Source organism: Macrosteles quadrilineatus, unplaced genomic scaffold (assembly GCF_028750875.1).
Source record: "Macrosteles quadrilineatus isolate MER2022 unplaced genomic scaffold, UCM_ALF_1.0 Scaffold_6__1_contigs__length_79288215, whole genome shotgun sequence".
Lineage (NCBI taxonomy): Eukaryota > Metazoa > Arthropoda > Insecta > Hemiptera > Cicadellidae > Macrosteles > Macrosteles quadrilineatus.
In genome coordinates this window covers 495,538-508,657 of record NW_026542599.1, presented here as the reverse complement: position 1 = coordinate 508,657, position 13,120 = coordinate 495,538, and the positions used below count along the sequence as shown (strand labels likewise).

General features: G+C 38.0%; 1 protein-coding gene across 1 annotated transcript in view; it reads left to right on the top strand.

Annotated features, from left to right (window-relative positions):
* Positions 1–12,957, top strand: part of LOC128996513 (E3 ubiquitin-protein ligase RNF123-like) — an 18,022-nt gene extending 5,065 nt beyond the window's left edge. The window contains exons 5-17 of the mRNA XM_054421891.1: positions 552–688; positions 1,340–1,619; positions 2,550–2,746; positions 3,883–4,005; positions 6,951–7,200; positions 7,507–7,669; positions 8,015–8,208; positions 8,685–8,824; positions 9,507–9,695; positions 10,230–10,389; positions 11,030–11,161; positions 11,782–11,962; positions 12,574–12,957. Of these exons, the coding sequence (XP_054277866.1) occupies positions 552–688; positions 1,340–1,619; positions 2,550–2,746; positions 3,883–4,005; positions 6,951–7,200; positions 7,507–7,669; positions 8,015–8,208; positions 8,685–8,824; positions 9,507–9,695; positions 10,230–10,389; positions 11,030–11,161; positions 11,782–11,962; positions 12,574–12,712 (2,285 nt within the window). The 3' untranslated portion in view covers positions 12,713–12,957. The remainder of the gene's footprint in view (positions 1–551; positions 689–1,339; positions 1,620–2,549; positions 2,747–3,882; positions 4,006–6,950; positions 7,201–7,506; positions 7,670–8,014; positions 8,209–8,684; positions 8,825–9,506; positions 9,696–10,229; positions 10,390–11,029; positions 11,162–11,781; positions 11,963–12,573) is intronic.
* Positions 12,958–13,120: the final 163 nt, after the last annotated feature.

Sequence of the window (13,120 nt, the reverse complement as noted above, 5' to 3'; positions counted from 1 at the left end):
AAGTCAGAAATTGTGTTCCAAACATTTCCATCTATACCTTTTTGTTGCTGGGACTATGGAGACAGACTGATTTTTTTGTTATCTTGATTCGTTGCTCTTGTTAGTAAGGCCATTGACAGATGTGTTTTTGTCAAGTAGATAATTCCATATTCATTCAATTAAGCCTGTTGAAAGTTCATTTAAATAATTTTATCTAATCGTCTGTGTGCAACACATGTTTCACATGGTTATTGACAAAACTTATGGGACAACAATGCACTTTCAGCTCTGGTTGTGCTGGAAATATATTTGTGACGAGCAAGGAAGAGCCCAAACGGCGAACACTGCGTAAATTCCTATCGCACAGGGCACAGGGTCTTCCTACTCCGTGAGCGTTGTGGTACATAAGGGAGAGGGGGGCAGTGATAGACTTTGCCCTAGACACCATTTAAGTGTACCCTCCTCTATTCCTAGTGTGTGTTTATCCTCTATTCCTTACTTCTCTGTGGTAAGAGATATTTCTAACATTACCCACTGCTCTAAGGTTAAACTATGCAGTGATTGTGTTTTAGATCTAGAACGTCTACAGGAGAACTTGCTAGAAACATTGCTTGACAACTCTGATGGCTCCGAGACGGAACCATCCTCTAGGAAATACTTCCTGCACATGTTTAGGAGGTTTTTAAAAGATAACCACCTTGCGAGCCTGGTGAGTTTCTTTCTGGTAAGTTTTCAATTTCGATGTGAATTCTGCCTTTGTTGTTTTAAAGTTTCAAGTTAATGTGTTTAAATAGATTTTTGTCCATATTTAACACCACTTTTTACAGTTAAATTGAAAAATATAATGCAATGAAATCAGCTGATTTAATTGTTTATGTTACTTGTTCCTGTGTCGTGTGCATGTGTGTTTCGCGCCAATTTAGTGTTTTGTGATTGAAATTGTATGGTCTTTAGCAAAAGATTTATAAAATAGGACGTCCATATGTACGCTACAGTTTGGAGATGACTCCGAATTCAGAGCCAAAATTATTTGTTGAACAAAATTTATTTTCTCTATGGCTTAAAAATGTGCAGGTCAGGTTTATTATACTTAGAAGATGTTCTTTTGTTATCTTAATTTGTCATTTGTCAGCCTGGTGAAAGCAACGGGCTGAATATAGTCTAGTTTAAAAACTTTTATCCTCACTGTAATCAAGTTCATTTGTTTTGTATCCTTTTACTTCTGTCAATTTTAATATGCAATAATTGTGACCTGTGTATTATGTATCTGACTTGTAAGAAGAAAATAAACAAATATTCTATTCTATTTACACCATATTTAACTAAATAATAAACATGGTAACGTATCTGTTGTTCACAGAACAACCAAAACGTAGAGCCAACTCCGTTGCCAATTGCGTTGAGCTATTTCCACCGATTGCTCAACATTGTGAGGAGATTGTGGGAGCGTGAGTGTGCAGCTGTGCCTGTCTACGTTCCCATTGCCAAGTTCTACGATGGTTCCATCGACTACTTCACGCTGGATCGCTTGGGAGGTGTCCTCAGTCATTTGATACACACGTTCCAATCTTCACTGGTCAGCGAGCTAGGCGAGGACCACAGAATGCTGGTAGACCCACCTCAGACTGCCAACACTAATGGTAAATTGAGTTAAAAAATGTATTTACTTTTATTTTTAATCGTTTCCTAGCTGCTTTACCTAAACATCAGTTTGAGAATGGAGATAAGAAAATGGTGTGGTTCTTTAAATTTATGGGAACAGTTAGGTCTACACATAGACCAAGACTTCCCTCATCCAGATTCTTCAGGACTGAGGTCAGTCCAGATAATGGGTTTTCCGGATAAACCGATGTCCACTCACACTCGAGAATGTTTAAAAACCAACAATAATATTTTACTTAAATTTGGGAGAGCATTGTATCACTGGTCTCAAATCTTTCCCTCGCGAAAATTATCTAAGTACTGTCCATTTCTTGCAGATCCAGTCCAGACAAACCGATGTGCTGAACAAATTTGTCTGGTTAAACTGACTTTTGGTTAAAAGGTGTGTGGATAAGAGGGAGTTTACGATATTTACAAATTTCAAAAGTACAACTTTCCATATTAGCCTATTTCCCTCCTGGAATGGAAATTGATACAAAATAATAGATGCTATATGTTTGTTTGTTTTTCAATTTGGTGGTTGTGTGTTCTTCATTGAGTAAGTCTACTGTGTAGAAAAAAATATAGTGGCTTATTTTGTGTGGACGTATCCATCGTGTTTGCCTACCCTCCTTTTTGTGCAAATAATTGTTTTCTTTCTATATTTTTTGCTTCCAATTTTATTACTGTACAGTACTCTTCATGATCTGTTTTTGTATTCCAGCTTTAGCTGGGTTAGTGTACCAATCTTGTCATATTTTGAGGTATTTTCCCATCTTAGGATAGGATAAGATTGAAGATCTTAAAATGTAAAAATTATCTCATCAAAATAAAAAATGTCCGAAATAATCTCTTAGATGACACAAAAACACCAAAACTAAAATTGAATTTAAAAAAATGATTTCACTAAGTACTTATCTTACATACAGTGCAGATCCAAGTTCGTGGAATGGATGCCACAGGAGCGATGTTGGCGATGACTCGGTGGGCCAACCTAACCTACCCTTCGCAGCGTGAGTCAGAAGACGTTCAGCCAGAACCTCTGCAGAGTCATGAGTCACTGGTCGAATTGCTGGACGGAGTGGTACTGTTGTACAGCCTGGCTGCTCACAAACAACTGCAGAAGGTAGGAGGGACGAAGAGACAGATGAGAAAAGTAATTTAAACACAATAACAAAATTCAACTGACAAAACAAATATTGAAGTTGGTTAAAATTACATGTAAATGAAATATTATTACTTCCTGTTGCTTTAATCAACAGGAACACTTAAATCATAAGCAAAAAAACAGTGCTTGTGGTCGTGCCATTTGCAAGATAACAAATCAATAAGTACAAATTTTAAGTTACTACTGATAAATCATAAGTTCAACATGAAAACATGAACATGTTTACGGTGGCGAATTGAATGTTCACAGAAAAATGCTATATGAGTCAGAAGCATTATTGCCATGATGAAATGTTGGATTTAAGATTGTGTAACCACCCTAGTAATAAATAAAGGAAATCTTAAACAATAGAATAAATTGACAAAAATAGTTATATTGAATTGTAGAAAAGGGAGGATAGCAGTTAGCTTATCTTGAAGAAGTGTAGGTAGGTCGAATAGAACAGAAGAGACACTGTGCACACAATATGGCATGTCACATTTAATATGTCTACATTGTTCACTCAGAAGTAGAGGGTGGGTTGGAAGGTAGCCTAGACTTTCCAACCCGCCCTCTACTTCTGGCAGCATGAGACCTGTTGTGGCAAACCTTGTACAATTAGGGCAGCCTGGACCTTCCAACCTAGTCTCTACTTCTGAGTGAACAATGTTGATAACTTAAATGTGACACCATATTGTGTGCACAGTGTCACTTCTCTTGTATTATATCTCGTTATCTCGTTATATTTTTCCTATCTACACTTTTTCAAGGTAAGCAAGCTGTTATCCTTTTTTTACTACAATTCCAAATCCTTGCTTAGAGCCTTTCTTGGAAAAAAAGATAATAATTTTGGAACACTTGAAACTATTCGAGTAATCGTAAAAACTTAATAAGTAAAATATACTTTAGCACCATCACAAGAGTCTTAATGTCAGTCGATGCTACCACATGACAACATGTTAGTAGTATAACACATAGCATGACTATTTTCTGTAAATTGAGATCTGTACTAATGATGAACTAGTAACGAAAGAACCATACATTTCATTGGTAAAATACAATTTCTCAAACAAATATCATTGATTTTTAGAAAGAAATTTTTTTTTAATTTTCAGGTTAGCGCTCTTAGAGATGAGATGGACAAATATATCAAATCTCTGAATGAGGCCAAATTGAGGTTAAGTTTAGCTAAGAAAAATAATCCAGAATCAGTAAAAGAAATTGAAGCCTCCATTCAAGTAAGTAACATTTTATTATAGACCTAGATACATATATTATACATTTGCAGGATTTATAACATTTTTAGTAGGGATGGACGGGATTGAATTTTTAGTTCGGGACGGGACGGGACGGGATTTTTATTTCCTTTCCGATTTTCGGGACGGGACGAGACGGGATTTTTTTCTGTGCATAAAAAGAATGTACTGTATTGCAGTTACCAAAAAAGACATACGAAATCAATTTTTACCATTTGTGGCACTAATCTATAAAAACAAAAAAATGGGTAACAATTTACAGGTACCTATAAAACTTGTGACTCGCGGGTCACGGGGTGATCGTCTGTATGACTCACGGTCACGGCGCGATCGTCGTCATGACTCGCGGTCACGGCGCGATCGTCGGTATGACTCCGCGGTCACGGGGTTATCGTCGGTATGACTCCACGGTCACGGCGCGATCGTCGTCATGACTCGCGGTCATGGCGCGATCGTCGGTATGACTCCGCGGTCACGGGGATATCGTCGGTATGACTCCACGGTCACGGCGCGATCGTCGGTATGACTCGCGGTCACGACGCGATCGTCAGCATGACTCGTGGTTACGGCGCAATCGTCGTCATGACTCGTGGTCACGGCGCGATTGTCGTCATGACTCGCGGTCACGGCGCAATCGTCGGTATGACTCGAGGTCACGGCGCGATCGTCGGTATGACTTGCGGTCACGGCGCGATCGTCGATATTTATTTATTTATTTATTAAACATCATCACATTACATCAATTCTCTTGACAGGTGATTTGTCACAAAGTCTATTACTAATACTATACTACATTTTAAAATAAAATAGCTTACAAAAGAAATAAAGCATATAATAAGCTACAAACCTATGGGAGAAGCAATATCTTTCAAATATACTCATTTTCCAGATATTCCTCTAACGAGTAAAATGCCCTCTCCAAAAGGAAATTTTTTAAAGATAGTTTAAATTTAGAGAATGAGGCAATGTTTTTAATCCCAGCGGGTAATTTATTGTAAATTTTTGGTCCCATATACTGAGGGGATAAATGAAAGATTTTAAGCCTATGTTGAACTGGTTTTATAATATTTTTGAATCTTGTGTTATGTGGATGAGATTGTTGACAGTCCATGAATGTGTCGAAATCACTTTTAACCATTAATGCCAATTTGTAAATATAAGAGCTAAAAAAAGTTAAAATTTTAAAATTAATAAATAAATCTTCACAATGTGTTCTACGGGAGACTCTGGCCATTAATCTTACAGCTCTTTTTTGGAGAATAAATATTTTTTTGGCCTGGCTTGATGAGCCCCATACAGTAATTCCATAATTCATAATCGATGAAAAATATGCGTGATATACTACTATTTGTGTTTCTAGATTAGTAGTATCCCGAATTATTGTGAGAACAAATGTTGCTGAGCGTAGTCTTTTTGATAGGTTTTTAATGTGTTTTTGCCAATTTAGTTGTGAATCAATTTCTATTCCCAAACAATTTATTGACTGTTGTGAATGAATTGTAGTTAAGTTTGTATTTACAATTATTTCTTGGTTAATATTGGATGCAGAAAACTGAATTAGTTTCTATTCTATTCTATTCTATTAGGTTCTATTTTGAATTAGATATGACTCCGCGGTCACGGGGTTATCGTCGGTAGGACTCCGCGGTCACGTCGTGATCGTCGGTATGACTCACCATCACGGCATGATCGTCAGTATGACTCCGCGGTAACGGCGCGATCGTCGGTAGGACTCCGCCGTCATTTCGCGATTGTCGGTATGACTCGCGGTCACCGCGTGATCGTCGGTATGACTCGTGGTCACAGCGCGATCGGAAAAATCGCCGACAATCGGACCAAATCCCGTCCCGAAAAATTCCCGAGTCAAATGTAATCCCGTCCCGATAATCAGGAATATTTTTTTTCCCAAAAAATTCCTGAAATTTCGGGACCCGTCCATCCCTAATTTTTAGTTGTAATACGAAAGAAGTTGTCTGAATCTTTTGTTGTCACCAATACAAAGGGTTAGAGAATATTTGTTAGCATAAGAATTCCTGTTTGTGTTATTTAACAGATAATAAAAGTTCAGAATCACTCTTGGTTAGGGATAATGGTAAAAACAGGGCATGACAAGACTTTACTTCACTCCCAAAGCATTTTTAAAACTGTCTTGAATGTTATTTTAAGCCAAGGTGTATTTTCTAAGATGGTAACCGAAATGGTCAAACTTTCTTCCACAGAATGTATGATACCAGACAAGAAAGCAACACATACCTCCAGGTGGAGGGTGTGGCTGTTGAAATCACTAAAGAGTCTCTAACTGTTGACAGGTGTTTGAACACAAGCTAGAGGAGCAGTCCAGGGTGTCAATGTTGTGGGTGAGAGTAAAGTCTCTAACTGTTGACAGGTGTTTGAACACAAGCTAGAGGAGCAGTCCAGGGTGTCAATGTTGTGGGTGAGAGTAAAGTCTCTAACTGTTGACAGGTGTTTGAACACAAGCTAGAGGAGCAGTCCAGGGTGTCAATGTTGTGGGTGAGAGTAAAGTCTCTAACTGTTGACAGGTGTTTGAACACAAGCTAGAGGAGCAGTCCAGGGTGTCAATGTTGTGGGTGAGAGTAAAGTCTCTTACTGTTGACAGGTGTTTGAACACAAGCTAGAGGAGCAGTCCAGGGTGTCAATGTTGTGGGTGAGAGTAAAGTCTCTAACTGTTGACAGGTGTTTGAACACAAGCTAGAGGAGCAGTCCAGGGTGTCAATGTTGTGGGTGAGAGTAAAGTCTCTAACTGTTGACAGGTGTTTGAACACAAGCTAGAGGAGCAGTCCAGGGTGTCAATGTTGTGGGTGAGAGTAAAGTCTCTAACTGTTGACAGGTGTTTGAACACAAGCTAGAGGAGCAGTCCAGGGTGTCAATGTTGTGGGTGAGAGTAAAGAGTCTCTAACTGTTGACAGGTGTTTGAACACAAGCTAGAGGAGCAGTCCAGGGTGTCAATGTTGTGGATGAGAGGAGGAGTGTTGACATCAGACAAGAGAGCCAGCCTGGTGTGGCTGTTGAGAGTTGTGTTGAACACATTAGAGAGAGCCTCTCAACATGGTGATTTGTTCGCCTTTGTGCCAGAGTTTTATGTGGAGACGATGGTGGAGCTTTGTGTGGCAATCCGCAGCTACTTCAGTCCAACACTGCCTTTGCAAGAATTTATTGGTAGGTATTCTAATACTCGGGTATGAACTATGAATCTATCTATTCTAGAGGGCTATGATTGTTGATAAGTTCGTTTTTAACTTTTAGCTTCTTCTAAAACATTTTTAAATCCAAATCCACCCACAAGACAAAGTACTTATTGTTATCCATTTTCTCTGTTCCCAAACTATGTATATACCATCTTCTATCTTCAACAAAGTTTAAAATGTGACTGTACTTTTGTAGTGTTTATGAAAATGTTTTGTATCTTTTGGTATATAATTACAATAAATGTACACACATTAAGGAAGTTATATTTCATTCCAGATCACAAAAAACTAATGATCCAGGTTGCAGAATTTTTGGTGAAACATTTCACAGACTCGAGAATAGTGAATTTGGGAAGCAAAGACTCGATGATTGAAGCTCTAGCAGGCTTTGTAGCCAAGAAACCTACACTGGAAATTGTTGAAAACATATCACATCAAAGGTAATACACATAGATCTTTGTTTTGATAATTTTTTTGTAATTTAATGTAATTTTACCCTTAAAAAAATTGCCCCTGTGTTTATGGGAAAAAATTGCTATTATTACACTTAATACATTTTGCATAGCGGATAAAGCTTCATATCAATGATTTGGATACTCATCACAGTAAAATTTGAATTCTCATCTCAATGTTTGGGACAATTATCACAATAATTTTTATCTATTATAAATTTGGATACCTGTCTCAATTAGTTGTACCTCATCTCTATGAATTAAATACCCATCTCAATTATTTAGAAATCCATCTCAATGGGTTGGGATCTCATCTCAATGTTTGATTTGCAGCCAGCAGGCACTGGTCTCTATGCTACTACAGCCGTATGACAACCGACCGTGGGGCCAGAGTAACTGGATCTTGATGAGGATCTGGCAAGGTTGTGGCTTTGCCTTCCGCTACATCAAGTCTCCTCACCTCAGTAAAAAGCTCGGTCCTCGCACTCCCGGGGCGGACTCCAACCTGCTCATACAGCAGGCATTTGGTGAGTCGTGTTTGGTAATTGAATTAGATTCACTTTTCACATGTGTTTTTCGGTAACACTGCAGTGCTACATTTACTTCTCAAGCTAATAGCTGTTTGAGGAGAAACAGGTATTCAAGTATAAAGTTTTCTTTTAATTACATCTTTACATTATGTATGAGGGGTATTGATCAGAATGAGTAGAGGTGTGCCAGCCTGATTATTTCAGCCAAGCCAAAATCAAGATAATATTGTGATAATTTCCCGAGGTTGTGGAGACATCATCGTCGTCTCCCACGGTCACGGAAGATTTTCCACCTATTTTTACTCAACTAAGGCATTGGCTGGATTTTCAACATGGCATTTCCAGCTAAGCTAACCTAACTCAATACCAACAAGATTGGGTAATAAAAGTGGTACATTTACTAATTTAAGGCAAGGCCTATGTCTTCAGTGTTATTTAACATCTGAATTCACTACAGTATTGTTGAGTTACAGAGCCGTGTCCGTCACAACAGTACCAACAGCTGGTCGCTCAGATGCTGAGGCAGAATGAACACTTGGCCGCTGAGTTCCTCAACTCTGTGCTGAAGCAGCTCAACTGGTCTTTCTCTGAGTTCATCAGCATGATTCAAGAGGTATAATTTCACCTCCTAACTTGTCTAATAGCTTCCTTTGCATGTGATGTCCGTTGGCGCTAATTTTGGTCCGGCGAATGTCCGATCAAGCTCGGCGTGAGGGAGGTTTGCAAGAAAGCGGATTTAACAGTATTATAGCTCAAAACAAAATGAGGATCCTCAAGAATCCTACACTTGTCCGCTCGGCGTGCACATCAGAAATGACTGAGGTCATTTTCAGTGTGCCACGCTCAGGTCTCAGATGGTGGGAAAACTCATGTCCGGCATGATCGCTTGCGCTTGGAAACCGCACCCATATAAAAGCATGGCTTCAATTTTATCTTGATTACGTAATCACGCTTGTCCACTCACGCTGTCCGCCCGGCGTGATCTTGGAAACCGTAGCTTTATAACCATCTCAAATCTGTGGACTTTTTCATTGCCAAGCAAGCGCAATTACCACTCAAATACTCAATTATGTTTAGTAGCCTACTAGTTCTTAAATATAATGTGTGCTTTTAAAAGTTTTTTACAAATTTTGTTTTGTCTTCTCAAGGTTTACATGCCTGAGTTCTAAAAAGACGATATTTAACTGTATAATTTTTTATGCTTGAGCAATTCGTTTTGATAAGATTTCTTTCTCGAACCATTTCATGAAAGAAATTCAGCTTTGATATATCACTACTTTAATCTTTTTTTACAGATACAAAACTTGTCTAAGAGACCTGAGCGAGTGGTCATCGACGCTCGGCAACTCAAGATCTGTGCCACTTGCTTTGACTTTGTACTGAGTCTGCTGCGAGTGCTGGAGATGGTGTGTACAGTGTGTCCGGAGGTGTTCACGGACATGGCCAGGGAAAGTGCTGAAAACCTGCTGGAACGGCTCACTCAGGTAAGGCTCGGTTCAAAAGGTTGTGGGTTCAAATCCTACCTGCTATTCACTAATGGCTACGTTATAATGCCACGACCCTCAAGGTCTAGCCTGAAGTTATGTGTAACAAGGCAAACTGAAAGGACAACTTGCAATCTAATTGTAACAACAAGTTAAATACACAAACCCAGTAAAAGCTTATTCTTAGTTTCCTCAGGTTAGCTAGCTCAGAAGGTAGGAGTCAGGGACATTAATCCTGGCCTAGAGCCTTTACTTGAACAAAACTACAAAAAGAACGTATATTGTATTTTTTTTTCTTTTCTTGCCTACTATACAGTTTTCTGTGTACAGTTCTGGCTGAGTTAGTGAGCTAATTTTGTAATTTTCTAGCCATTTTCTCACCAGGGAACATGATTTTTCTGTCCCCAACCATCCATTAAATAAGATTGAGGTTCGTGACATGACTTACACAACTTGAACTTAAGTTAAAGAATTAAACTTTTAGAAAAAGGAGGGATTACATTCAAGTGTTCTGAACTGTTATCCTTTGTACAGCTACTTGGGCAGATCCTGTTGAGAGTGACGTCTCCCACTGGATGTTTCAACCATGTTGTCTCACTGGAGGTGCCTGACCTTGACTCAATAGATCAGTTCCCCATATTGTCTGCTGCTGTGGGCGTATTGCTGGCACTACTTTCTGAGGACCTTGATAAAGGTAAGTTGAGCGGAGTTTAAAACATAACTTAGAATTAGTGGACTGTTTAACAGTTTCAATGGCTTTGCGGTTTGACATGAGAATAGCGTAAATTATTTATTTATTTTACTTTCTGCATGCAGAAACTCCCTTTTAACAGCACCCTGTTAAATCAAAATACTTGTTAAGTAAAACTATATCAAAACAATTCAACTAAGTCTCCTGGAAAATTAGCTAGGCATAGGGTATCCATGTTTATAGCCCCTGAGCTATAACCTAACTGCAAAGTGGCTTTGTCAAGTAGCTCAAAAATGTTGAATTGTTTATAGCTGTTTCGGCATCATATGCCATCATCAGACATAAATATTGGTTGAAGTTAGAACACGTAACACACACAAATATTTACAATACGATTAAAAATTACAAAATCCAGCAGGCCTGTTGCTCAAACGGTACTGGTTGACATTTTCATTGCAACATATGGTGTAGATATCTTTGAAATCCAAATAAAATACTCTTTAATCTACATTAATTTAAAATAGGTTTTCCAAATGGCCATCTTTAATATCATGTATGTTTTTTGGAATAAACTATACTCATTCATTCATTAATTCATTCATCAGTTTATTATTGTGGGTGAAAGGAAACTTCTTATTTACAGAAGGACCAGCAATGTCAATTGCTGCTAGAAGTCTTCTGTCGGATCCAGCTTTTCAGATCGACTCTTTAAAACATGTGTTGGGAGAAAATAAAATTGCCGTTGGAGTAAAGGAGACTTTTTCATTCAGAAATTGTAAGTTGTAACCTACAGTTGGTTTAGGAGGGTTAGCGTCTTATGTTCTTCTGTTCTTTTATTATGTACATACTAAAGCAATGTTTTCACCATTATATGGTTTTTCCTATTTAAATTTTTTTTCCGCTAGCAATCTACAAACGTTTGTGTAGTGCCTAAATTTAGGTAGGCACTTTACTAAAATAGTTAAAGTGGTCTCAATGGGTCTAAATAAATTTATAATAATAGCTAAGGTAATTTATTTAGGTGTAGTATCTAATATAATGGTACAATGGTACCATTATGATTTTGAACCAAGAACTCATGTTCAAATTCAAAAACTTCTATCAGAATCATACTAATCTCAAGTTGTCGCAGACCCCTAATCCATATAATTAAAAAGTAAGGATGTGTATGGTATCTTTGTATGTTGAATCAGTTGAAGATTAAAAAAGCTTACGAATCCAGTAGTAACACAGGCACTTATTTGTTTTATTTTTTCTTCAAACAAAATGACACTAAAATTCCACTTTGTTTGACAGTACATGTTATTACTGTGCTTTACCCAATCGTAGACTATATAAAGCTACAAGTCAATACTATTTGTAAAACAATCGTGCAATATCTGTTTTCTTCTTCAGATGCCGATTGTGTGAGTGCAGCAGAGCTAGAGATTGTGTCTAGGCTGATCTCTGTGTTGACCAGATACAAGAACCGCATGTCTGTGGTGTCGGAGGTGGAGGATGATGATATGCTATGTCCTATATGTTGTGCGTACCCTCTCACAGTCACCTTCGTCCCTTGTACTCACCAGTCGTGCAAGTAAGTACTTTACAACTTGTTAGTGTTCTACAACGTGCTTCTGTACAAAGTTGTCTAACATTTGGTTACTTTTGATAAACTGTAGGTGTCCACGTCCAGGAGAGGAAATCAGTATGGTACTACAAACCCGGCATTATGTGCTGGAAGAGTTCAGAGTTTTGGAAATGTTTTCAAAGTAAGAAAAAAAGGTTAGCCTACAGACCCTGGATACAGAAACAAAATTAAGGGAATTTTTGGACAGGAATAAAGCTCAACTAGCTTATCTGAGAAAATAAACCTTTTTCTCCAGGGGTAGATAGATGCACAATAAAAGACAACACATAACACACTGTTATTACGTCCTGTTGTAGGACTTTTTTAGAGAGTAGGTTGAAGAGAGTTACTTGATCCTAGGTTGAGTTATCTTCAGTCCTACTCCCTTCATCAAGACGGAATATCAGTGTTATGTTTTGTATTCTTCTATTGTGTATCTATCAGCCCCTATACTCTAATTTTCTAAGATAAGCTAGCTGAGCTCTATTCCTTTCTGAATACGTCACCCAAAGTAACGGTGGGTAAACCTTCAGTTAGGCTGGAGGTTGCACAATAATGTGAATGTGATCTTTGTCCAGATCGTGTATCACACATCACCTGATGAACAGTAAGGAGTGTTTCTTCTGCAAGACAGCTATCACAAGAGTCACATCTGTTGATGGGTCTGTGATATTTGAAGCCCCCGCCACATCTGACTCCGCTAGTCTTAGAAGCTAGAACTACCACACTATAACCCAATTCTAGTCAATCACTAAGTCAAACAAGCTTAATGCGCTTATATTTTTATTTGAATACTTTTCGTTTGTACTAATTTATTTCGAGACATTTATTCTGTTTTTAATTCAAACACATTTTGGTTTTTGTGTTGTTTTTATGATTTTCATTTTTGACTGTTCATGACATTTTACAACATATCGTAATGTTTAAATGTTTATCACTGAATATATATTTATTTTCTGTAACTGTGTTTTGGAAACCTATCTCCCAGAATATTTTAGCTGTAAGTTGTTTAATTGTATTTTGAGTACCATTTGACAAGATTGTTGCGAATTGTAACAACTTGGTTTTAAAATGCTCAAGTCCCTGAAACTATGGAATACTGATACATATATAAAGCTTATCTTC